The 25,884-nt window shown below is 61.2% G+C and overlaps 1 protein-coding gene across 1 annotated transcript in view; it reads right to left on the bottom strand.

The window, feature by feature from the left end:
* SYT6 (synaptotagmin 6) overlaps positions 1–25,884 on the bottom strand; it is a 43,597-nt gene that overhangs the window by 10,955 nt on the left and 6,758 nt on the right. The window contains exons 2-4 of the mRNA XM_084866310.1: positions 21,528–21,855; positions 19,885–20,443; positions 594–714 (exon numbers count right to left, since the gene is read on the bottom strand). Of these exons, the coding sequence (XP_084722436.1) occupies positions 594–714; positions 19,885–20,443; positions 21,528–21,855 (1,008 nt within the window). The remainder of the gene's footprint in view (positions 1–593; positions 715–19,884; positions 20,444–21,527; positions 21,856–25,884) is intronic.

Here is a 25,884-nt window from a genome sequence, read left to right as displayed (position 1 = left end):
GGGGCAGACTCCGACCGCGCGTCCAGCTGCAGTCCGTACAGCTGCCCCCATGCAGGCATTCCCTCGGGGCGAGACCGGGACTTATTTTCTCCTGCGGTTCCAGCCGCTTTCCCGCTGCCGAGGCCCAGGCCGCCGGCGCCCCGCAGGGAAAACTCAAACACAAATGCACTCGGCTTTGGCTGGGACTGCAGAGCAGCCGCGGGCGGCGGGGACCTCCAGCATGTCCTCCTATGTATTCGCTTCCCATGCTCGCCCTCCTCTGGAGAGAGAACGCGGGAAGAGCTAATATCTGCTGAGAGCTCCTATGTGCCTGGCACAATGCTAAGCATTTATGTGAATTAACTCGTTTATCCTGAAAGCAACCTGGGAAGCTATTTTTTTTTCAGATCAGGAAACCAAAACACGACAGTGCAAGGAAGTGGCAGAACCCACAGCGTGTCCCTCCTGAGCAGCCGCTTTTCTGCAAATGCTGGCAGTTCTTCTCCTTCTCTCTTCAAACCCTAACGCTCACGCTGCCTGGGGGGGGGGGGGGGGGGGGCGGGGGGGGCGGAGGCCAGCGGGGCGCGGGCGGGCCCCTGGGGCGGGAGAGGTACCTGAGTAGCCTGTGATGTCCATGGCCTTGAGGTTCCGACACTTGATCACGGTGAGGGTGAGCCTGCCCGCCGTGGGCAGGTAGCAGAGGGAGAACATGATCTCCCCCAAGTCCACGCTCTCCTGCGAAGAAGCAGATGAGGGTTAGACCCGGGGCTCTCGAACCCGCTGCTGTTTGCGCCGGGCCTGATGGAGGTCGGCTGCTCGTGGCTCCGTGGACAAGGGGATGTGGCCCTGCACACGCAGGAGGCAGGGGATGGGGTTAGTTGATGAGGAAAGTAACAGGCAGAGGTTGGGTAAACAGAGAGGCGGGGAATAAGGAAACGGTGGCATCTCGGGCAGCCACGTTCCTCTGGAAAGCCCGGTCCCACAGGCGGCCCCGCCAGCCCTCTCCCTGCCCTGCTCTTTCCCCGGAGGCTCCAGCCCCGGATCCGTGTGCCTTCCTCGCCCTGATCCGCATTGGGGATGCCCGCCCCTTTGGCTTTAATAAAACCAGGAGGAACCAGGAGGGACCAGGAGCCACAGAACAGCCGGTGTTATTGCTTTCCTCTCTGCCCACTGTCAGGGGAGCCGCCTGGGGGCTCTGCCTGGTAATGAGCTCCGCTGCCGGACAGTCACTGCCGTCCCGAAGCTCACTTGGCCCCCCTGACTCCTAATCTAGGGGCGACAGCTAGCTCTGAGCCCAGCAGCGCTGGCTAAACACCTTGGCTAGTGCTTGGAGGGGGCGGGCCTGCTGCCACGGAGGAAGAGCCAGGACGTTGGCTCCCAGAGAGACTGTGCTTAAAGTGCAACCTGTCCACCTGACCTCGCTGCCCACAGTCGCAGCCCTTGCCCCGGCTGCAGTGCCCAGGTATCTGGGCAGTCTGATTCTTAAAGGCACAGCATCGCTCCCGCTGGCTCCCCAGCAGCCCGTCTGCAAGTGCTTCTCTCTCCTAATGTGCTCACATGGCCCCAGGCAGAGGACCGAACCCCTGCGGTGGCCGCCCAGGAGAGAGCCGTGAGCTTTGAGACCTTGGGCCGGTCATCCCACAGCTCTGGGCTCCCGTCTGCGATACGAGGGACTTGTACTCCATGTTCTATGTTCTATCCTTAAGTCCTGCGACGTCATAAAACCAAAGATTCACAGTGGAGCGTCCATCACCATTGAGAAGGCCAAGGACTCCTGGCTGGGGTCTGGGCTCACCTCAAAGCATCAAGCAACTTGGTCTTGAGACCAGATTGCTCTCGTCCCTCCGTCCCCGCCGCCTCCACGTGTTTGCTCCTCCCAGGACCAGCTTTCTCCTAAGAGGCCATGAGTGGCCGCAGTGCTCCCGGTCCGTCTTGGGGATCCAGGCTGAGCGAAGCCAGCGTGACGCTTCCCCATCTCAGAGAACACTTCCAGCCTCCTGGTCACTAAGTGCTGGTCTGAACCGCTCCCATCAGCGGAGAAGCAGCCGCCGTGCTTTCGGGAAAGCCCAGGAGACAGCGCAGCTCCGGGGAGGGCCCGCCAAGTCACCCCGGCAGGGCCCGGAGAGAGACGGGTGGGACCAATTTGGGTCCTTTGGGTAAAGCCTCCACAGCATCGCTCTGTGTGGGCCTGGGGCTGGGAGTTGGGGGTGGAGATGGGTCAGGTGTGCAGGCGGGACACTAAAGTACAGAGAGGTTAGGCAACTGGCCCAAGGACACACAGCTGCAGCATGGCAGAGTGGAACGTCCATCACCATCGGGACGGGAAGCCCTGCAGCCAGTGGCGTGGCCACAGTTTGGGCCACACGCTCCTGCCTCTCTGAGGCTCTGCCCCCCACCTCATCCCACCAGCCCTCCAGGTTACTTCGCACAGCCATTGCCTCCACCCTGTTCTCTCCGCCCTGAAACAGCCTCTCCCTGCCTGCCTGTCCTGGTCAGCACTGTCCCTCCGGCCGGCTGTCCTGCTCCCTCCTCCTGGGTCACCTCCCCTCCCTCCCCTGCTCTGACCGGGGGCGCCATGGTCCCTGGGCCCAAAGGCTTAGGGACAGGTGTTACAGGTGCCCTGGGGCAAGGCCAAGGCCACCTGGGACCGCACCTGTAGGATGGGGAGACCCACTGACGAGGGGGCTGCGGAGGAGGAGAGAGACTCACTCCACCCGCCCGAGCCCCCAGGCTGGCTCAGGACTCTGCCGGGAGGCCGCCCGCCCGGAGTGAGCGTTCCTTCCTGTGCTGAGCGCTGGTCTGATGACGAGAGTGGGTGGGTGGGCTCCTCCCTAGAGGGGTGGGCTCCTCCCTGGGTGGATGGGCTCCTCCCTGGAGGGGTGGGCTCCTCCCTGGAGGGGTGGGCTTCTCCCTGGAGGGGTGGGCTTCTCCCTGGGTGGGTGGGCTTCTCCCTGGAGGGGTGAGCTCCTCCCTGGGTGGATGGGCTCCTCCCTGGGTGGGTGGGCTTCTCCCTGGAGGGGTGGGCTACTCCCTGGGTGGATGGGCTCCTCCCTGGGTGGGTGGATGGGCTTCTCCCTGGAGGGGTGGGCTCCTCCCTGGGTGGGTGGGTGGGCTCCTCCCTGGAGGGGTGGGCTCCTCCCAGGGTGGGTGGGCTCCTCCCTGGAGGGGTGGGCTTCTCCCTGGAGGGGTGGGCTCCTCCCTGGAGGGGTGGGCTTCTCCCTGGAGGGGTGGGCTTCTCCCTGGATGGGTGGGCTTCTCCCTGGATGGGTGGGCTCCTCCCTGGAGGGGTGGGCTCCTCCCTGGAGGGGTGGGCTACTCCCTGGGTGGATGGGCTCCTCCCTGGGTGGGTGGATGGGCTCCTCCCTGGAGGGGTGGTTGAAGGGCGGGAAGTGGAGATGCTGGGCTCCTTGATGGGTTCTGTTTGTTCTGAGCTCCATGCCTGCTTCTCTCTCAAGTGCTTTCTGCCCCAAGGGCCTTGCAGCTTTATGAATAAATAATGGAGCAGAATTGAGGCGCCTTAAACAACTCCAGATACTCCAGCTGCAGCCTGTGGTGTGGACACGGGGAGCTCAGACCCCATGGAGAAGCGGGGACCCTCCAGCTCACGTGGAGCCCGGGGATGCGGGAGGATCCTGGAGGCTGGGTCTGGTCCCCAGGGATCCAGAGAGGCTCCAGCACGGCAGGAGGCCCATGTTCTGTGTCTGAGCACCTTCAGGAAACAGCCGGTTTATTTAGGAAGCTTTCCCCCCCTCCACCCCTTGTGAACCTGCCCTGGAAAGAGGGTCAGTGTTTCACAGGCACCGTTACTTTTGGGCAGGTGTCTGTGACTCCGAATCGCACGGCAGGTGCAGCTCTCTTCCTAATGCATTTGGGAAGGTGGGTGCAGAGGGAGGGGGTGTGTGCAGGAGTGGAAGAAGCCAGAGGGGAGCGGGTTAGGAAAGTTCCAGAAGCGATGGAGGCAATGCCTGGGCAAGCTGGAGAGTCTGCGCCCCAGGCTCTTGGCCAGGAGAGGCCAGAGCCAGGACCTCGCCTCCACCTGGTCTGCCCACTGGTGCCTTCACTAATGACGGAGTAGCAGGAGGCACACTAACTAAGTTGGCAATGAGAATCTGTCTTCATTTCCTGACTCAAGCTGTCCGTCTGCCCGTGGTTGTCAAACAGCCGACAGCTCCCCCAGGAAGAGGGAGGGCAGCGCAGGGCTGTGGCAGGAGGGGGGGTCCTGGTCCCAGCGGGAGGTCTCCTGGGGCAGCTGACTGGTGCAGCCAACAGGTGCCCGGGGACACCAAACGGGCAGGGCTCTGGGCTCCGCCAAGGGCACACGCTTGAACTGCGGGTGACGGCGGCTTGGGCTTCCTTCTCTTTGCTGACCTGAAGCTTTGGGCCTGCCCCCATCCTCTGGGCCCCTTCTCCCTACATACCAGCGGTACCCTGGGTAGCTAAACCGTAGCCAGAAGCCATCTCAGCCCGTCAGAGGGTTAAGAAAACTGGGTAGTGTTTTAAAGACGTCTTAAAGGCCCCATTCTGTAAATATTCCTAAAGGCTTTGCTCGAAATGCGGTGCCCAGACCTGCGGCCCCAGCATTGCGGGAACTTGCCAGAAATGCAAGTGCCTGGGCCACCTTCCCCAGGGTGGGGTCCGACAGTCTGCTTCAACAAGCCCTCCCGGGAAGTCTCAGCAGGTGAGGACGGCTGCCTTATTGAGTTAAAAGAACCAATGGAGCATGCCCACCTGGCCGGGATTTAGAAGTCTCTTCCACTCCGTTTAGCCTACTTATTCCGGTGATCAAAGCCAGCGTCACCAGAGAAGGGAACTATCGGATAAAGAGTGTCTACTGGCTGCCGGAGACCCTGCTGGGTGCGTCACTTGTATTTAATTCATTTCGTTTGTGCAGCTTTGCTCCAAGGAGGTCATACCGACAGCTGCAGTGAGGTTCACAGAGGCTAACCCTTGTCCGAGGTCTCAGAGTGATCAGCCAAGTCCGGATGTGGACTCACGTGCTGACTCTGAGAGCTTTGCTCTTCCTGATCCCTCCCTCCCTCCCTCCCTCCGCCTGCTGCAGCCTGCTTCCTCTGGAAGGGAGACACATGGGTAGTTTTACAGCCTGCATCACGGATTTGGGGGGGGTTGGGGAGGGGCATCTCCTGCTAGCTTACAGCAGCCAGTGTGGTGTCCTGGCCGCAGCCTGTCGTTGGTCTGGAAAAACACCTGTATGGCATCATCTCGCGAGGTGCTAAGTTGCTGTGGACACTGCTTTGCGGGAGAAGTTGGGAGAGGAGGAAGCTGGGCAGCGGTGGTCAGTACCTCTGGGCAGAAGCTCAGTGGAAGGACCCTGGGCTCTCAGCCTGGACCTTCCCACCTGAGCTCCCCCCGGTGCAGACTGGGAGGAAGAAGCGGATGGAGGGGAGCGGGGTTCGGAGATGTTGGGAGTGGCTCCCTCTTGCAGAGCTGGAGCTATTGTCTTGCTTCCTGAAGTCCTGAGGTGGGAAGGGATGGTTTGCAGCCCCTGGGGCTTCCTAGGAGAGCTGAAGGTGTGTATCTCAGGGTGCATTCCCTCCGCGGGATCTTGGTGGGTTGGAGGAAGGCAACTCCCATCTCACGTCACCAGGCACCAAGAGACCGGAGACTAGTCAACCCATCCAGTCCCAGCTCCAGGCAGGGCCACCTACTCCCAGCACCGAGGCCTCTTTGTAAAGCACCTCACTCACACGTGTTCATGTTCCATCACCTGGCCTCACTCAGGAAACTCTCCATGTCCAGCCGGGTGCCTCCCTCCTCCTCCCCTCCTTCCCATCTGCTACTTCATCGTACAACGCAGACACTGCGCCTTCTCACAATGGGGGAACGTGTCAGATTTCACTCCATCTTCCCTTTGCCAAAGCCCAGAAACTCCGTTTTCTTGGCCATCAAATGTTTCAAGGCATGTTGGTCTCAACTAGACCCACGTTAGTCATCAGCAAAGAACTTCCGGGTGGGGGCTCTGGTGGGAAGCTGGGGTTTTGGTTCTTCATCCATCCAGAGGGGAGGAATCACGAGTCTGAGAATCAGTACAAACAGCCCCAATGGGGAATGCATGGGGTTTCGGGTTCGAATCCCTGCCCGACTGCTGTCCAGCTGCAGGGCTGTGAAAGGCATTGACTGAACCTGTGGGCAATGAGCATCAGCTGTCCTCCAGCGAGTCCCCAACGGGTAGCTCCTCCAAGCCCTGGACTGGCAGGCATGAGCAGAAGCCACTAGGAAGACTTTCCTGGCTGCTAGGAGAAAACTCAAGATCGGCACGCAGCAAGCCTATGGTCTGTTGGTAAACCTCTCACTGTCCTGCCCCACGGGCTGTCAAAGCCCACCTGGTGGGCTGAGGGGCCAGGTGTGGCCCGTGGACGGCGGAGTCAGCAGAGGAGGAGGAGGGGCAGTGCCTTGGGTGCGTCTCTGGGTGGAGGGTGGGAGTGAGGACACTGGCAGCCTGGGTGTCAGAGGCCCGGCTCCTGGCTTTCGGGCCCGCGGGAGCTGCCTCTTGCTTCCTTCCCAGCCCTGGGCTTCCCCACCCATCAGCACCTTCAGCAAGTGGACTTAGGGAAGGCATCGTGTGGGTCTTCTGAGGCTCCAGCAACAGGATAAACTTAGGACTCACGTTGACCTTGAGCCAGAAGGTCTGGGTTCAAATCCCAGCTCTGCTGCCAACCAGCGGAATGATCTAGAGCAGTGGTCGGCAAACGACGGCTCTCGAGCCACATGCGGCTCTTTGGCCCCTTGAGTGTTGCTCTTCCACAAAATACCACGTGCGGGTGTGCACGTCCAGTGCGACTGAGAATTTGTGGCCCATGCGCAGAAGTCGGTTTTCAGCCTGGGCGAAGTCTATTTTGAAGAAGTGGCGTTAGAACACTCAAGGGGCCAAAGAGCCGCATGTGGCTCACGAGCCGCAGTTTGCTGACCACGGATCTAGGGCAAGTCACCGTGCCTCCGAGCTGAGGTTTCCTCGGCTGCAAAGTGAAAGCACTGCCCGGATGACCCTCCTTCTCTGCAGGAAAGCGGGTTGGCCGTGAGAATGCGTGACGCGTGCGCTCACCCCCTCGCCAGGAGCAGGTGCACAGCAGACTCTCAGACACGGCCCGCCCTGCCTGTGGACCTGCGTCTGGGCCCCGGGGTTGGCTTCCGCACCGCCACGCTGCTGAGCGGTGACCGTGCACCACTGGAGGGAGGGGGGACGAGGGGGCGGGGAGCGGCCTCCACCACCCCTGGGAGAGCCGGACGACTGCAGAGCTCTGTGCCCGGGGGGTTCTGAGCCAGGTCCCGGGCCTCTCTTCCCCCTTCGCTCCAAATGGAGACACCAAAATAGCCCATTATTGTTATTCCAAAAATTATAGGGTGCATGTCCTGCCAGAGTCAGTAACGCCTCAAACTGGCGAGCAGGTGACATCCATGGCTACTTCCTCTCTATCAGGCACCAAGTGCAGGGGGCAGACCCGGAGAGGGGGCTCGGGCTGGGGCAGCCTTGCTGGTGGGGGGGGGGGGGGGGGCGGGACATGGAACCCAGGCGCCGGCCGGTCCCAGTACCAGAGCCACTGCCAGCGGAAGCTCTTGAGTTAATGGGTAGCTCTTTGGAGGGACTGCCTCTGGGCCCTGAAGGAGCCTGGCAGAGCCCCCCAACAGGGCCCAGGCTGGCATCACAGCCAGGCAATGCCCAGCAGCCCCCCTCATGCCTCACACCCCAGGGAACTCAGGGACCCCCGATGACACCCCACCTCTGAGCCGTGGCCCTGCGCGCCTGACACCGCTGCTTCCTGTTCTCCTCACACACCCTTCCTTTCCTCCCAGCATCCGTCCAGAATGGAAATTTCCAGGCCCGACCTCGCCGGTGCATCAGCTCTTTCTGTCTCCAGTGCGATCCGGCGTTCACAGGGTTTTTCTAAGCGATGGGAGGATTCTGGATTTCGTAGAGACATCGGCGGTGGTTACCTCGGGATAATTAGCTTACCGTGAGCAGGCTTTTGTTCTGTGTGGCTTTCTGTTTTTTCCAAACGACCTCGAATAGGAATGTGATGCTCGCCTTGGGGCAGGGAAGGGTAAAATACATTACAGCCACATGGCTTTACGGAAAAGGATCGTGGTGCTGCTTCTCCGCTCCATCGCTTTAAAAGTGTGTGACTCTGGGGAATTGCCTCAGGTGGCCTCATCTATAAAATAAGAATTCCGATTTCTTATGGTGTTGAGAGAGTTGCAGGGGATAATGTATTTGGCAAGTGCTTTAGAAACACGCTCTGTATTATTGTTCTTAGGATCAGGATCGATAGACTGTGGCAAGAGCCTCAGAAGGCCTTCCTCATTGATATTTTATTACATCCTCACCGGAGCCTGGTGCCACACAGGTGATTTCCCACAGCTCACTAATGGCTCCCTGATGCGAACAGAGGGAACAGAGAGGGGATGTGACTTGTCTGAGGCCACACAGCACAGGCAGGATCCTAGCCGTGGCTTCCGGACTCCAAGTCCTGCTCACCTGCAGGTTTGGGGCGCCGGCATCCTGTCTACCAAACACATTGCAGAGGCCTCCTGACAGGCAGACCGGAGCTGACCGCGGCCTGGAACCCTCCACTCCCTCGTCTGTGCCTCAGCTTCCCCATGAGGGACACGAGCAGCCATCTTTCTCCTCCTTTCTCAGCACATGGGAGACGAAGTGGAAGCAGTGGTGGGCTTATCCCAACCTCTCACGTGGAGAGCGAATAAGGTGCATAACTTACGGACTCAAGGTCTCCCCGAAATTCTCCTTTCCCCAGTGCGGTTTCTTAGGGAAACCAAGAAGCGTCCCACACTGGGGGGCTGGAGTCCTAGGGGAGGAGGGGGTGACAAACAGCCAGTCGAACAGGCTTGTGTTCGGGTCCTGCGTGTGCGGGTGCAGGAGCGTGCGCAGGGCTGCCTGGGTCCAGCCCGGGGCCCAGGCTGATGCCAGCTGGCACCCCGCAGGCAGGGCCCTGCTGAGGCCCCCCTGCTGACTCCTGGAAGAGACAGCCATCGCTCAGCCAGAGCTGCTCCGGCAGAAAACATCGCCCAAAGAGAGTTGGGAAATAATTTTCCCTGAAGAGAGCTGGGTGTGTGCCCAGGCTCCGATAGGATTTACTAATACCAAGAAAGCAAACAGAAAGAGCGCCGTCAGCAGGAACGGGAACTGGAGTCACAGAGGCCCTCGCGGCCTGCCTTTCCCTGGCCTCTTCCCCGCCAGCCTGCCAAAAGGGCCGGAGCAAGAAGAAAGCCTGGTCCCAGGTTCCTCCCATCCCTTAAAGCCACCGAGAGCCTTCAGCATGCCGTCCGTCCGGGCTGCTACCGGGACCGCCCGCAGCTCCAGGTTCTCCCCAGTGGCAGGTCCTTCTCCCCTCAGCCCTCCAGGCCCTCAAACCGAGCTGCTCCCCCCCCCCCCCGCCCCCACCCCTCGTGCTTTCTTGCTTCCGCTCACTCTCAGTGAATGCCATATGCTCATCTGGGAGGAGGCTCCTTCCTGCAATGGCCACCTCCCTGGGGGCAGCAGGGAAGGGCCAAGAGAGGGCCTGCATGATGGGGCGGAGCAGTGGCTCCCTCTCTCCCCGCTGAGCTCCCCTCTGTGCTTCGGGGTTTTCTCCTTGGGCCCAGCTGCCCCATCACCTCTGCCCCCTGCACTCTCTCCGCTCCGACCACCCGCAGACCCAAATCTGGTTCCCAGGCTCCCCTGCAGCAGCCTGGCGAGGGAAAGGGACTGTCTAAACACTCGGGTGACAGAGGAACAAGCAGAGGCCTCGGCCACCTCCATCACTGCCCCGCCCCCCAGGGGCTGGGACAACTCGCAGCCCCTCCCTGGCATTTCCCAGCAGCTCCCTGCTGCTTTCTGGGGAGTGGCACCCTCTCCCTCCTCCATGTCCACCTGTGGTGTCCCAGCAGCCTGTGTCCTTCCTTCCTGAGGCCCCACCCAGTGCTCCCACGGCCTGGGGCCCCCTGAGGCCTTTTCCTCCTCGGCCCACTGGCAGCACCGGGAGGTGGAGATGCACCCCGTTCCTATCTCAGGTGGCAACTCCGCCTGCCCCCCAAGGTGGGCTGCCTCAGGGGACCCGCGATGGCCCCACGGGCCCCTCCGGGCTCACAGAATGCGAGGCAACAAAGCAAGCCCGGGTAAAACCATAACGGCCTGCCCTGGAGGGCGGAGCATGGCACCTGCTAGTCACCAGCCTCAGGGTCCGAGGCTCATGGGGTTCTTCTGTTCAAACGTGGGCTGGCACTGAGCGGGCACAGGGGCCCAGAGTGAAGCCCAGGGCAGTGTAAAGAGCAGTCTTGCTAGTCAGCTGAGACCGAGCTTAGAACCTGGGGGCCTGGCGAGGAGCCAGTAGGAGATGGGACCCGGCATTCCAGGGGGCATGGTGGGAGGACCCCTGGGCAGGTGCCCACCAGCAGCCCTGGGCCAGGTGGGGCTGTCCACTGGGCAGTGGGAATTCCAAGCTGTGCCCAGGCCAGCCATCAGCGGGTGGAGCTCTAACATGGCTGTCTTCCGACACAATCACTGGTATTTTCTCAGGCCACTGAGACTGAGGGCAATGCCAGTCTCCACTGCCAGAGAGGTGGGCATGTGCAAACATCTCGTCTCAGCCCCCAGCCCTAATCACCCCGTGGCCAAGTGGAAAGGGGGACCCATGGAGAACCCTCCACCCCAAGTTTGGCTGCAGCCCTGGGGGACCCGCAAGGTCGTCCTTTGTCCAGAAAGGAAGGCATTGCATATTCATGGAGCGTGAGTAGGTGTCAGCTCAGACATGGGAGGCGAATGTGCTACAGGGGACGAGTGATGAGGATGAATGAGGGCCAGATGGGCACAGGGCTGGCAGGGGAGTGGTGCGGCCACAGCTTTCTACATTGTTGTTGACATCAAAACCCCATAAAAATATGCCACCACTGACAAGGGCAGCCTGGCCTCCAGGGCCAGCCTGGCCGCCTCCCTCCTCCGCGGCATAAACGTTTACGTGTGATAGGAGGGCTTGGCTGGCTTAGGGTCGGGGCACTTGGACCAAACCTCTTTCCTCCTCGGTTTTCTGGCTGATGCTTCCTGTCAGTTTGCCTGTTTGAGTCTCGGCAGAGACAGGAAGTCCCTTTCATGGAGGAGACAGGCTGTTGGCTGAGAAAATGCCATCTCTGCTCTGTGCCTTTAGGACACTTCCTGCCTGAGGCCCAGGTCTGGATGCTGGGGACTATCTCCCCTGTTCGGAGCCTCCGGCCTCTCAGGGCCTCGTCCTCCGAAGCTGCAGGGAAGGACCCGTTGTGTTTAGAAACCACTTCAGAGGGAACACCCAAGGCCAGCCGATGGTTACTGAGCAACTCAGCTCACAGCCAGGTCAGGCCCTGTCCGGACCAATTAGCTTTGTTTTCCAGCATCACCCAGGAAACCCTTAACCCGTGTACCCAGCCCCAGCCCCCGGCCCCGGCTGGCGGGCCCAAGAGGGAGGGTAGGACGGGTCAGTGCCCATCCTAAGGACGCAGGCTTGATGTGCCCGCTTTTGCTGCAGCCACTCCGGGAGCGGCAGCCCACCTCCCGAACCGGTGTGCTGCCCGTGGGACGGGGCCCACACCCCTCTCCCCTCCTGGGTGCTTGCTGGCTTTTCAGTGATTGCTGTCTAGGAGCCTTGGCTCCCTGGGGAGTCCTCAGAAGGTCAAGGTCCCCCTGGTTTCAGGACATGGCACCTGGCAGGGTGAGCTACACTCTCAGGACATGAGATCTGAGCATGGGGGCCCCTTGTGCACCCCGAGCTCTGAGGGCAGGGCTGCAGTTCTTATCTGGAGGCTGAAAACGTTGCTCCCATCTCTTTAATGTTTCCATCTCTTCGGGGAGAAGAGAGGAAAGATCCCACCAGCTGCCCTCCGCACAGCCAAGGGCCGGAGGGATACCCAGCGGGGCCTGGTGGACATCCCCACCCACGAGAGGGAAGAGGAGGAGGAAAGCTGGGCATTCCAGAGAACGAGGAGAACGAGGAGAACGAGCAGGAGGAGGCGGCCGGAGGGAGCGCGGTGGTAAAGGAACATTAGCCGAGACACGCGGGCCAGAGGCGGCTTCCGCCGGGCAGCCCCAGGCGGCTCTGCTCGGGCGGCGGGCCAGGCCGCCGGGAGGGCAGAGCCGGGCGAGCCGGGCCAGGCGCTCATGGCAGGGCTGGCCAGCGTCATACATCATTCAGAGCAGCTCTGGCCGACCAGCTTGGGGAGCAGTCCTCACGGGCCGGGCCGGCAGCCCAGGCCCAGCCCTGCTCCCTTCACACCTCCCGGGGCTTCTGTGTGACCGTGACCCGCCCCACGGGCCCTTCTGGAAAGCTCTCCCTGGCTGCTTCCATCCGGCCTGGTGCTGCCTGCGAGAGTCCAGACTCGCAGGAATTGAGGGAGGTTCCAGGGAGACTGAGGCTGGACGGAACGTCAGCTACAGGGAACCTTTCACACTGTGAACCTCTCCTGCCCCTTTACCTCCCCCAAGTCACCTGTACTCTCTCCCCAGGGGGGCACTGCTGCTCCCCTCCCCCCCCCCCCCCCCCCGCCCAGACTGGGAGGCCTGGGGGCAGGCAGCACTGGGGTGAAGTCCTTGTATTCCTGGTACTTAGCAATTACACCACAAATAGCTGCTGCGTGCAGACAAGAAAGCCTGTCTTACTCGAGAAGTTCTTTCTAGATCCTTCCCCCAATCCAAGGAAAGTAGAGAGCAATTACCCCACAAATAGTGCAGCGTGCAGAAGAGAAAGCCGTCTTACGCGAGAAGTTCTTTCTAGACCTTTCCCCCACCCCAAGGAAAGAGAGAAGCACACTCTCCCCTCGGAGCCTCTCGGACTCTCCGCCTCCACCGCCCCACAGCCAGGCCTGGAACCTTCCTCTTCTAGAGACTGTCTCAGACCCATCGCACGGGACCCCGATTTCTTTCCTCCATCTCGCCTCCACTTCCGCACCTGGCTTGTGGTGCAGCCGCTGGTGACCCGGTAGTCAGCTTCTTGAACCGGCCTGTCCCCAGCTGTGTGTGAGGGGCTCGGGTTCGGGGGCCCCTGGGCATGCTCTGCGGCCCCCGTCGGCCGGGCACGCTGTGGAGGGCTCACTCTCGGCCACTGTTTGCACAGCCCGGCTCTGCAGGGGCTCGGCAAAGCCCTGAGCAGCACCGAGCCCACACTGGGTGCGAATGAAAGAACAAGTTCCATGCCCCAGGAAGAAGACCGGGAAGTGGCCGAGGAGTCCCAGTGTCAGCACAGAGCTGCCCCTGAGGAGGAAGGAGAGAGCCTACCCAGGCACAAACCAAACAGTCCGGGGAGCAGAGTCACCGCGCCCCTCGGGCTGTGCTCTGCGCAGGACCTGGGTCGGAATCTTGGCTCCCACCGCGGTCTCTGGGGGGCCGGTGAGCCCTGTGGTCTCTGGGTGAGCCCTGTGGTCTCTGGGTGGCCGGTGAGCCCTGTGGTCTCTGGGTGAGCCCTGTGGTCTCTGGGTGGCCGGTGAGCCCTGTGGTCTCTGGGTGAGCCCTGTGGTCTCTGGGTGAGCCCTGTGGTCTCTGGGTGGCCGGTGAGCCCTATGGTCTCTGGGTGGCCGGTGAGCCCTGTGGTCTCTGGGTGGCCGGTGAGCCCTGTGGTCTCTGGGTGGCCGGTGAGCCCTGTGGTCTCTGGGTGGCCGGTGAGCCCTGTGGTCTCTGGGTGGCCGGTGAGCCCTGTGGTCTCTGGGTGGCCGGTGAGCCCTGTGGTCTCTGGGTGAGCCCTGTGGTCTCTGGGTGGCCGGTGAGCCCTGTGGTCTCTGGGTGGCCGGTGAGCCCTGTGGTCTCTGGGTGGCTGGTGAGCCCTGTGGTCTCTGGGTGAGCCCTGTGGTCTCTGGGTGAGCCCTGTGGTCTCTGGGTGAGCCCTGTGGTCTCTGGGTGAGCCCTGTGGTCTCTGGGTGGCCGGTGAGCCCTGTGGTCTCTGGGTGAGCCCTGTGGTCTCTGGGTGGCCGGTGAGCCCTGTGGTCTCTGGGTGGCTGGTGAGCCCTGTGGTCTCTGGGTGGCTGGTGAGCCCTGTGGTCTCTGGGTGGCCGGTGAGCCCTGTGGTCTCTGGGTGAGCCCTGTGGTCTCTGGGTGGCCGGTGAGCCCTGTGGTCTCTGGGTGGCCGGTGAGCCCTGTGGTCTCTGGGTGGCCGGTGAGCCCTGTGGTCTCTGGGTGGCCGGTGAGCCCAGTGGTCTCTGGGTGAGCCCTGTGGCCTCTGGGTGGCCGGTGAGCCCTGTGCCTACAGCCGTGGCTGTTTCTGTGCAGGGGATGATAAGGACCGTGTGAGGATGAGATGGGATAAAGCTGGCTGTGCTCTTGGCTCCTCGTAGGTGCCCATGCACTGGCCGGCAGGCATATCCCCAGCAGGGGCGCCAGGTGGGGAGCGAGCTCAGCCAGGCGTAGGCTGTGCCACTGGGAAGGAGGAAGACAGCTCACCGGTGCAGCCGTCCCTGGGCCAGGAGAACCTCCTCCCGGACTTTCCCAGGAGCTTAAGGCCGTGGTCGGCAAACTCGTTAGTCAGCAGAGCCAAACAGCAGCAGTCCGACCATTGAAATTTCTTTTGACTTCTGCGCATGGGCCACGAAGTTTCGATCGCACTGTATGTGCGCGCCCACATGTGGTATTTTGTGGATGAGTCACACTCAAAGGGCCAAAGAGCCACACGTGGCTCGAGAGCCACGGTTTGCCGACCACTGGCTTAAGGGGAGGCCTGATTCCTCCTGACAGTCAATGGAGGTGGGGAAGTCTGAAATTCTGCTCGGGGGCCTGTTATCAGTGCGGTTAGGCCTCGCCTGTGGAGACCGCACTCCAGGGATGGCCACCTCCGCTCTGTGTCGGCGAGAGAGCCGAGCGCTTCTCTGTGGGGGAAATCCAGAATCTCGGCATCTCAGCACATCGCAGCTGGCTTCCCACTGAGAAACCACAGCCCAGAGAGGGCAAGTCACTTTTCCAAGGTCACACAGGAACACGTGGTAGATAGCTAGGACAAGAAGTAAAATAGGAGTAATAATAGCCAGCGACCAGTCAGAACAGGTGGTCTGGACCAAAGTGGGGTGAAGGGACAGGCCTGGGAGGGGTCCGTGCCCCTCAGGCCGAGCTAGAAGGAAAGGCATGGTGAGGAGAGCTCAGGGGACTGCTCCGTGACAGCCTGGGCATCTTGCTTGTGTGTTTTATTTAATTTCCTGCTTATGCCACCACTATGAGCTACACACCATTCTAACATCCCCATTTTGTGGATGTGGAAACTGAGGCACAGTTTAGGTAACGTCCCCAAGGTCTGCAGGCTAAAGAGGGCAGAAGCTAGAACGCAACACTGGTTTGTTTGGCACCAAAGCCTGAGCTCTTTGCACACCCATGCACACACGTGTTGTGTGTAGACACACACGTGTATACACAAACGCACATGCTCACTCTGACCTGGCGGGAGCCTGGTAAGGCAGGAAGATGGCCGAGTCCATTAGCACCAAGCACAACACGTATTTATGGCTCCAATTATAGCCTTCCCCTCCTCCCCGCCCTCCGCACCACCGCCGGGAGCTGGACTAGCGACAGGAATAGTGTGCGCAGAGGTCCGAGGCCCCGGCAGCAATAAGTACAAGATTACAGAGATGTTAGCAAACCTGGTGACGGCGGCTCTATTATAATGATAAATCTGCAGCTTTATGTAGAAATAATGAGCCTGGGAGCAGAAGGGAGGGGAGGGAAGAGCAGGGTGACCAGCCAATCCAGGTTCTGGGTGGGGAGAAGCACGGTGAGGCTGACTTCCCACTGAGAAAGCCCAGGAGACCATCGGGGCCTTAGCCACGCCAGGCAGGACGGGGGATGGGGTGGACTTAATGCACCTCCCGTTCCTTCCCACGCCCGGCTGCGGATGGGATGGGCCAGCAGAGCCTCCCCTGGCCCTGGCGCCATCGGTCCGCTGGCTCCCCACCTGCCGCCTGGAGCGGGGACAGCAGCTAGGCTTCTGTCGTTGCCCAGAACAACCGGGGGTGGTGAGGCCATTGTCGGTCCCTGGTGGCCTAAGGTTTGCAGTTAACAGAGCTGGGCTCCTCTGACGTCCACCCCTTCCCTGGCCTTAAAGCCCCCCGCCCAGTGGTTGTGGGGACACCGATGCTCCAGGCGGGGCTGCTGCAGACCACCCGGAGCGCTGGGGGGCCGGCCAGGGCTGGGCTGACTCTGGTACAGGCAGGGGGAGATGACGTTCACGGGCCCGTGTGACCTCAGAGAATCTCCTGAGCCCCCTCTCCTCCCACCCAGCCCGTGGGTCACTGACCCCCCACTTCAGTGCAGGCCAGATCCCTTTGCCGCTCTGAACACAAACCATCTGCCCGAACCGAACACAGGCTGCGTCTCTCCCCACCAACCCCTGCTCCACCCATTTGCCAAATGGCCTCCTTCTCCAGGAAGCCTTCCCAGGTTGCCTGAACCCAACGCCACTGCCTCTTTAAAATCCTCCCCTTTGCACCAATACAGATGGTCCCCACTTTCAACGGTTCTACTTTATGATGGTATCAAAGCTGCATATCCAATAGGAACCGAACTTCGAATGCCGAATATTGGCCTTCCCCTAGGCTGGCAATCTGTGATCCGGTGTTCTCATGATGCTGGCAAGCGGCAGGGAGCCTCCGCTCCTGGTCAGCCAGGCGCTCATGAGGGAAAGCATCAGGCACAGTACAGTGTGTGAACTGTGTCAGGTGACCTGGGCCCAGCTGTAGGCTCATGTGTGTTCGGAGCATGTGTCAGGTGGGCTTGGCTAGGATGAGATGCAGGTGTATTACATGCATGTTGAGTTACTATGTTTTCAACTTACAGCGGGCTTATTGAGGCCTAATCCCATGGTCTGTCGAGGCGCATCTGTACACAGTTGTGGTTGAGCTCACTCAGCCATTGGTCATTCGGCCAGAAGGTGCCGAGTTCCTGATGACAGGCTGAGCCCCGAGGGACACTCCAGAGAAAGCCAAGTGTGGGACACGGCCATTCCTGAGCCACAGGGAGCACGTGGCAAGACAGAATGTGATCCGGGGTGTAACTGAAGGATAACGGGCAGAATAAGTCCAGAGGAGTGACGGCTGACTCCAGGGATGCTGTGAAGGCGGTTGCTTTGGGTCAGGTGGGGGCGGAGGGGGGAGCAAAGGCCAGAGGCAGGAAGTCCTTGTGTTCAGGGACCAGCCTGCGGGCACAGGAGCTGTGAGAGTTCTGAGCTCAGGGCCAAAGTGCAGGTCTCAGAAGGGAACTGGCGGGCCAGAGACGGGAGTGGCTGCACTCTGCTCCCCTCCTTTCCCCCCTGCCCCCCTCCCCGGCCCCTCTGCTCCTGGGCCCTCTGCTCCTGGACCCCTCCTCTCCCCCCCTCTGCTCCTGTGTCCCCTCCTCTCCCCCCCTCTGCTCCTGGGCCCTCTGCTCCTGGTCCCTCTGCTCCTGGGCCCCCTCTGCTCCTGGGCCCCCTCTGCTCCTGGGCCCCCTCCTTTCCCGCCCCCCCCCGTCTGCTCCTGGCCCCTCTGCTCTGGCGAGAATGCTCCCCCTTCCTCTCTGCCTTTCAAGTTCCTCTCCATCTGGCTTAACCCCCATCATCTGGGAAAACTTTCCTGCTGTACAGATTCTCAGATCCAACCTCACAGGGCATCGCATGAACAGTTCCTGTCTCCGTAACTGGATTCTGCATTTCTGTGGGGTGCAGAGGCGGGCGTCTGTCCCAGCCCCGCAGCCCCCAGGGTCCGGCGCGGTGTCCTGCCGGGGCGGGGGGGGGGGGGCTGCCATGGTGCTGATGGGCATGCTAGGGTGCCGTGGTGTGCCCAGCACCTCTTGGACGCTCTGCCTTGTTCTGACGCTGGTGCGGAAGGGAATGGGACGAGAGCAGGGACAGCCCCCAGTTCTGGGCCTGGGACCTTATCCAAGTGCGGGGGTACCCGGGGGGACTGCCTCCTCCAGGACTGGGGCTCCGCTCAGGCCCGGAGCTGAAGCCCCAGGAGAGGGAGCACTCTGGTTAGAAGGGGGCTCCTGGGAGGGTGGCCCTGGCGTCTCCCTCTCTGAGCCCCTGGGTCTCAGCCGCGGCGGGGGAGGGTGAGCCGCTTGTCTCCACCTGCAGGCACCCTAGGGAGCCGCTGCCTGGGAGACCAGCAGGGCGGGCTGCACCCCCTGCGGACTTCCGAGTGACTGTTGGGCAGAGCTACTGTGGCCTCCGCCCGTCCACCCGCCCCGCTCTGGGTGCTGTTCTTGGGGTGACATTTCAGGCAAGTGAGGGTGGGGAGGTCAGTCAGCACCAGCTCCGAGAATGGGGTGTCCCAGAGGCAATGCCTCGGCCCAGGAACAGAGCCCACCCACCAAGCTTCCTCTGGCTCTTAGAACGCACCCAGGTGCTCGCCCTTTCTCACCAGGTGCTCGCCCTTTCTCACCAGACACGTCCCCAGCCCCTCCCTCCGAGCCCAACACAGAGACACCGGGGATCGGCGGGCCACAGGGAGGGTCCGCAGACTGAGCGGGTCCCGCCTGCTCCAGAGAAACGGTCTCCGCTCCAGAGAAAGACCTGGGAGACAGTCAGCAGTTCACACCCAAGACGCCGGACAAGAGGCCACCGCTGCCAGGTGGGAGCACCCTGTTGGGCCCTCGGCGGCCTGCCAGGTGGGAGCACCCTGCTGGCCCTCGGCGGCCTGGGCGGGCTTCCGGGGAGACACACCACCCGCGGGATGCGCTCACACCGCTCCCTCGGCACCCACCGGTGCTGGGCGTCCGTCTACACCGGCCCAAGAGCCGGCCACGTGGCCTCCAGTTCCGTGTCAGAACTGCCCTTCCTCCTCTCCAAAGCGAACTGAGCCTCAGCTCCTCGAATCGAACAGCCCAGACACCCTCTCCCACTTAGCCAGGTGCCCTTCGAGGCCGCCCTCCCACGCACACACACACACACACACACACACACACACGCCCAGCCTGGCGGGGCACACAGTGCCTACGAGAAGGTGGTCCCTGGGGCTGGTCGTTAAGAACACCTGTTCTCCCGGGCACACGGCAGGATGGCGCTGCCCAGCCCCCTGATATTAGGAGCGGCCTGTGTCTTGCTTTGGCTGATGAAATGTGAGTGGAAGTGACACGTGTCACTTCTGGGTGGAAGCTCTGAGAGACAGTCAGTTTGCCACCTCCCCCTCCTCCTGACATGGTCGCGGGAGCACGTGTGGAGAGGGAGCTGTGGGCTGGATCCCTGGGTAACAAGGAGGCACACGGCCCGGGCCGGGCTGCAGAACACGGTACCGGGAATGAGAACTCGCGCTTGGGGGCTTTATGCCGGCGATTTTCAACTTTTTTCATCTCATCGCACACACGCCAGCGACTGAAATTCCGCGGCACGCCAAACAAGTGTATGTTTGCCCATCTGACACAAATACAGGATAATTTTCATTCATTTATCCCAGATGGCCATTGTGTTGGCTGTTGTCATGTTGTTATTTGACAGCTGTGGGAAAAGAGGTCAGTGCCCCTGACTAAACAGACAGGTATCGCGTGATTTAAAAACGCTCCCGGCACAGCGGGTGGAAACCGCTGCATTAAATCACCAGATCCTAAGATCGTTTGTTGCTGGGGCGCAACCTGGCTCATCCTAGCTGATGTAGCCTGTTCCTGATTGCCTTTGATTCAGGCTACGGGCCCGGCCCCCTCCTCAGCCACAGTCAGAGACATATGCCATCATCCTAGAGGTGGCGAACATGGGGCCTAGCAGGTGGAGAGAATCGCCTAGAACTTGTGATCAGACGCAGTCGACAAACACTCCCTTCCCTTCTCACCAACACGGACGCCCTCCGGGTGGGCGGGGCCCCTGGCCAGTTCCCAGTCCCTCTTCCCGTCCTGGAGGGCCGAGGCCCACCTGTCCCCAGGGGGCGGGGCCGGGACACGTCCCCCTCCACCCGCCTAGAACGAGGGGTCCCGTGAACCGGGGCGCGGGCCGGACTCACGCTCGTGGCGTACTGGATGTCCTTCCAGACGGAGGTCTCCCGGGACAGGTCGGAGGCCTCGAAGAGGTTGTCCAGGATCACCTCCCCGATCATGTCGTGGCGGGAGAAGCGGTCGAAGTCGAAGACGCTGAGGTGCAGCTTGCGGTCGGCCAGCTCCTCGTAGGGCGCGGGGAAGCGGAAGCTCTCGTCGAAGGTGGGGTTCAGGGTCTTGCGGTGCACCCGCGTCTGCTGCTTGCACTTGCGGTCGGGCAGGAGGTAGATCTTGACGTAGGGGTCGGAGCTGCCGCAGAAGTCCTTGGCGGGGAGGTCGAAGGCCTTCAGGATGCGCACGATCAGGGTCTCGGCCTCGTAGTCGTAGCGCAGCGTGAAGTTGATCTTGCCGCAGCTCTTGGCGGCCTCGGGCTTGGCCTCGTCCCCGTCCACCGACTTCTGCTTGTACAGCTCGGGCTTGATGCGGCCGATGCTGGTGGGCTGCTCCGCGGCGGGCGGCAGCTCGTGGCCGTAGTCCACGCTGGACACGTGCATCTGCCGCGGCAGGTGGCGCTTGAAGGACGTGTGCCTGGCGGAGGGCGGGAGGGGGCGGAGGGCGTGGTCAGAGCTCAGGGGGAGGGGATGTGGGCAGGCACCCCCTCGCCCCCCCTCCCTGACTCATCCTCCCCGCTGTGGGGACCCCCTTTCCTTCTGCACACACTTGGTGTGCGGTGCGTCTTGAAAGTGGTTGCTATGGACCTGGTACAGGGTAAGCCCAGGACATATGGGCCATTGCTGGCATTCGCATCCTCTCTGCTTTTCTGCCACCGACCTGCTTTCTGGCTTTCTCTCCCAGTACATGAGCCTCCCGTTCCCACGTTAAACCACGAGATCCCTCCCGAGCAGGGCCATCCTTCCCTCTCCTGGAGGCGGCTGGCGGCTGGCGGCTGGCGGCTGTCCCTCCACACGGCCCCATCGCCACAGAGAACGTTCCTGGGCTCCCCAGCCCGGCGGTACACGTCCATCCTGGCTCTGCCGCTGTCTCGCTGTGCGACCTCGAGGCCATAGGATGACCTCTGGCAGCGTGGCCCCAGCCCTGTCCTTCCAGCCTCCTTCCTCCCGGCCGGTCCCCGGGGAGCTGGGGGAGACACGGCAGGGACCAGGCACCCACGGAGCCCCGCGTCTGGAAGAAACACAGCGCCTCAGGCCTGCTCGCATCGCTTCTGCTAGAAGCGTTTCTGGATTCGCAGCAGGTTTTTGTGATTAGGTGGCGGTTGTCGGTTTGGGTTTTTCGGTTGAAGAATGCCATGTATACAACCGCGGTCATGTGGGGAACTCTGCCAGCGGCTAGCAAGAAATCCTCAAACTCTCAGAACGCTCCTGCCCTCCCTCCCTCCCTCCCTCCCGGGCCTGGCAGACTCCGGGGCCAAGGCTCTGTGGGCATACCCCTGGCCACCCGTGAACGTCCGTGCCTCTGGGCTTTGGCACGTGCTCTTCCCTCTGCCTGCTGTCTCTCCTTCCCCGCAAACACCCAGCACGTCCCCGCGGATCACCCCCATGGAGCACATCCTCCGAAATGCCCTCCAGTCACGGTTCTAGTTATTGCCCCTGGCCGCTGCCCTCAGTATGAGCACGGGAATGGGGGGAGCGGGTGGGGCAGGGGGGCCCCTCACCGGGTGGACGACGCGGGCTCTGTGGTCTGTCGCTGCAGCCGCGTGTGGCGCACAATGTGCTCTCGGACGGACATCTGCACCTCGGCCGGGATGTCCGGGGACGTGTGGCTGATCTTCACGGCCGCCTCCAGGAAGCCCAGCGCGCTGGGGTCCTTCAGCTTGTCCGCCATGGCGCCTGGGGAGCTGGGGGCCTCAGCAGGAGCGGGGCTGGGGGGCTCCTTGCTCCTCCGGGGCGGCCAGCGCAGCTTCCAAAAGAGAAAGAGAGAAACTGCCACCAGGGCCACGCCACCCACGGCGACCAGCGCTGCGAGGAGGCCGGCAGAGGGGCCTGCCCCGGCGTGCGCAGGCAGGGAGGGACAGGCGACGGGGGGGGGGGGGGGGGGGGAGAGCGGGCGGGGCCGTGGCAGAGGGAGCACACACAGGGACAGAGAGGGAGCACACACAGGGACAGAGACAGGGACAAAGAGGGAGCACACACAGGGACAGAGACGGGGACAGAGGGAGCACACACACAGGGACACAGACGGGGGGAGAGAAAAGAGTGGTGGTGAGAAAGCTGCCCAGGCGGAGGGGGCACGGCTTTAGGGCAGACGCTCCACAGTCTGGGGCCTTCACCTGCGTCTGGTTTTACAGCTCCCCTCCCCCCACCGCCAGCTCGGGGGCACCTCACGGCTTGTTGGCTGGAGCACGGGAAGGGAAAGTAATTTCAGTAACAGCCTAAGCAAATGTGCAGGCTCGCGAAGCATTCACGTTTGGACGCGGTTTGCATTTCTATGAGAGCTGTTACGGTGGCCCGGCCGGGCGTGTGGCAGGTCATTCTGGGGCACAGCTCTCCCTCCGCAGGCTGAGCGGCCTCGGAGATCGGAGGCTCCAGGATCTCACCCTCCGCCCTCCCCCTGCCCCCGCGGAGCCCAGCGCGGGAGCTCAGTAAGTAGTTATCGATTTGACTTGCAGTGAATGAAATCCTGCATCATGGCTTCGAGGGCCGAGATCAGGTCTAACGCTTCTGTACTCAGAACTCTGCGCGTAGTGGGCTCCATAAAGATTTGTGTTAAGTTGGAATCCGGAAATGCACACCGTTTATTTCAAAACTAAACGCAAACGGTCCTTATAAGCCGTCTCTTCTTTTTCCCTTATTCCTGTGGCGAGTTGAGAGCGCTACTGTGAAACTGGTATTTCTGAGTGTTGTGCTTGGCTCAGAGGCGGACGCTCACGGCCTGCCCCCAGTCCACCCCTGCCCCCAGCAGGATGGCCGTTACCCCCAGAGAGGATGGGGGTGCCTCCCGCTGGGAGAAGTGACTGAGCAGACCTCTCGCCCCACCTGTAGGAAAGGCCTCGGGAGCCCAAGACCTCTTCTGACTCCGAGCAGAGAGGTCAGGGGCTCCGAGGCGATGGTGCCCGGCAGGTGTGCACAGAGGTCACTGTGGACAGGCCAGCAGGGCAGTCTGTATGCTGACATGATGACTGGACGATTGAGATTCCACTACCAAACCTGTCAGGGAACCACCAGAGTTTTTGCTGCTCTGGTGCCTAGCCCTGTCCTCATGCCGGGAGGGACCATTTGGAGGGGTGCATCCTCACCAGTTCCACCCGGTGCCCTGCCCGGCCCCTGCAGCAGGCCTGTGCGTTTGCAGCCCCTGGATTATCTTGTCCCGAGGCCTTAAGAATCTTATGAAGATGAGAAATGACCCTGCAAGTGTGAGGCCAGGCTGCGCTTCTGCAGGTGGGCGGAGGGGTCAGAGAAGGGACTGGTCTGGGTCACAGGTCAGACATGGACCCTGGACCCGGGTCCAGATGTCCACCGCCCAGCCTGGGGCTCTTTCCGCCGTCCCTGCCTGTTTGTCCCTGATGAAGCTGTCGGCCTCTGGAACCCTGTTTTTTTATGTTCCTCTGACTCAGGGCCTCGCCCAGAAACTGGCCCATGAGAATAAATGAGTGAATGAATGAATGGCACAGAAAGGAGCTGTAATTATCTCTCAACCAGCTTTGCTGAGCATCTGCATTGGGCCAGGTGCTAGCTCTGCTTGGAGCACAGGGATGCTTGGCCCATCCTGGGGGCATCCAGAGTACTCTCGCCGCATGCAGGCCCCAGGGAAAGCGGTCCCCCGTCCAGAGGGGCCTGACAAGGAGGCGAGGACCCCAGCCTCCCTCTCTGGGGAGCCAGCCCTGCCTTCCGACTCCCTCGCTTGGAGTTCTGGCCTTGACCAGCTACCGCTTCATGAATAGGGAATAACAGCAGAGAACTCTCAAGTCCTCGGTCACCTGCACCAACCCCCAGGCCCCTGCAGACTCTGGAGCCAGAGGAGCCGGGCTCAGCCCTTCCCCGGAGACTGAAGGTCTCCATGGGGGTTGCATGCACCCAGGGGGCACAAGAGAAGAAATTTCAGTTTGTTTTAATATCTATATACTATCTTAAAAATAAGACATCAAGCTCTGGCCAGTGTGGCTCAGTTGGTTGAGCATTGTCCCATTCACTGAAAGATTGCCGGTTCAGTTCTCAGCCAGGGCACATGCCCAGGTTGTGGCTCAATCCCCAGTGTGATCCCTGGGCGGGGTGTGTATGGGAGGCAGCCGATCGATGATCCTCTCTCGCATCAATGTTTCTCTCTCTCTCCCTCTCCCTTCTTCTCTCTCTAAAATCGATTAAAAAAAAAACAATTAAAAAAATAAGACATAAAAACTTTAACATACATAGAGGTTGACAGTAATAGAACTGATGGCATTTTATTATTGTAATTAGGTCAAGTTATTGAGCACTACCATGTTCGAAGTACAAAGCGCTTTTTATGTCTTGCTCATACGCTCCAGGGAAAGGGGCCTGGCTATTATCCCCATTTTGCAGATGAGGAAACTGAGGCACAGAAGACTGAATTGACTGCCCAGGGTCACACAACTCGAGCAGTGGCGCCGAGATACAACCCAGGCTGTTCGGCTCCGCAGTTCTCTCTGTTGGTGTGTGGTATACCTCACGGGGCCCATAAACACACCGGGTCCTTAGGCCCTCGGCCCCTGGGGTGCCCGAGAGCAGCCACAGACAGATCTGTCCTCCTCCTGAGTATCCGCCAGCTCCAGCCCCTTGACCTCTGCGCTCGGTTACAGCTGTGCTGGCTGCCTTCTCTGCAGTGAGTCATCTTAAAACAAAAGGTATTTCTAGGACTTGGCTTTCTTTTGATCATACATCTTACTTGCTCTGGTAGTAATTCGAATTTTAATGAGGAAGGGGGAGAGATGGGGGGGACCCAGAGAGCATGGAGTGCATTTAAATGCTCAGCCTGACAAAATACTGAATTCCTAAGGAAGAGAGAGGTGGGGCAGGGGGCGGGCACAGGGAGTCAATTCTTCCTCCTGTGGTTGCTATTTTGAACCCTTCTCCGCACGACCCCCTGCTGCTGTTCCCTCGAAGCTGTGATTAAGGGAGGCAGGGGCACGGATTCCTGGAATCGGCGCCCAGCGCTCAGGGCTGGTTATGTAAGGCCAGCAGCCTTCCTCTGCCCATCGCGTCTTCTCCCCAGACACCTCCCAGGCAGGCACGGGGAGGAGAGCCGGGGCCTGGTGCTGAGGGGGTCCGCTCCCAGGGGATGGGTGCAAGGAGGTGAGCGAGGCTGCGAAGAGCAGAATTAGGCCAGGGCAGGGATAACTGTACGGCACTGAGCCCCTTCACATCCCTACATGCGGCCTTGAACTCAGCCAGCCCGCGCAGCCCGGTTCAAGGCGCACGAGGCCTGAGGACGGTGCAGAGGCCCAGGTCACGGAAGCCCTCCCACAGATCGCCAGGGGACCCGACCACCGGGTGGCGACTGCTGACCTAAGCTATGTGCCTCTCTACCCGGCCTGCCGGGCCAAGGGGCCAGGACGTGCTGCCCTCACAGGGGCACAGTAGCCTTCAGAGCCTGTTCCCACCCTCGGGAGTTAAGATCTTCCCGAGGGACCTGCCTGTCACCTTAAGTGAGGCTGTCTGGCCCGGTGATGGCTCCTGGCCTCCCTCTCTCGGGGGAAGTGCTGGGTTATTCATTAGCAACCAGGGCTTTCTTATCTCCACTGCTGACACTTCCTTCTTCAGACACAGAGCCGAGCCCCGCCCTCCCTCCACCCGTGGTGTTAGGATCCTCTGTGGCTCTTATCGCTCGCTATTGTCCCCGTGTCTCAATGGGCTCCAGGTCAGGAAAGTCCGTTTTGTAACAGTAACGGGCATTTTCGTTAGCAGATGGTAATTGAAAAGATAACGGGGAGAGGAAGTGAAAAGAAAGGACCATTTTCCCCTCTCCCCTCAAATCCGGAGAAGGCTGTCAGGCCAGGGGCTGTCATTCAGACACAGACAGGGACCGTGTGGCTCAGAGACCCAGAGCCGGAAAGCAGA

Source organism: Pipistrellus hanaki (assembly GCF_964339955.1).
Source record: "Pipistrellus hanaki genome assembly, chromosome: 18".
Taxonomy (NCBI): Eukaryota; Metazoa; Chordata; class Mammalia; order Chiroptera; family Vespertilionidae; genus Pipistrellus; species Pipistrellus hanaki.
Note: the sequence above shows the minus strand (reverse complement) of the source record. Positions and strands in the feature narration are given on the sequence as shown.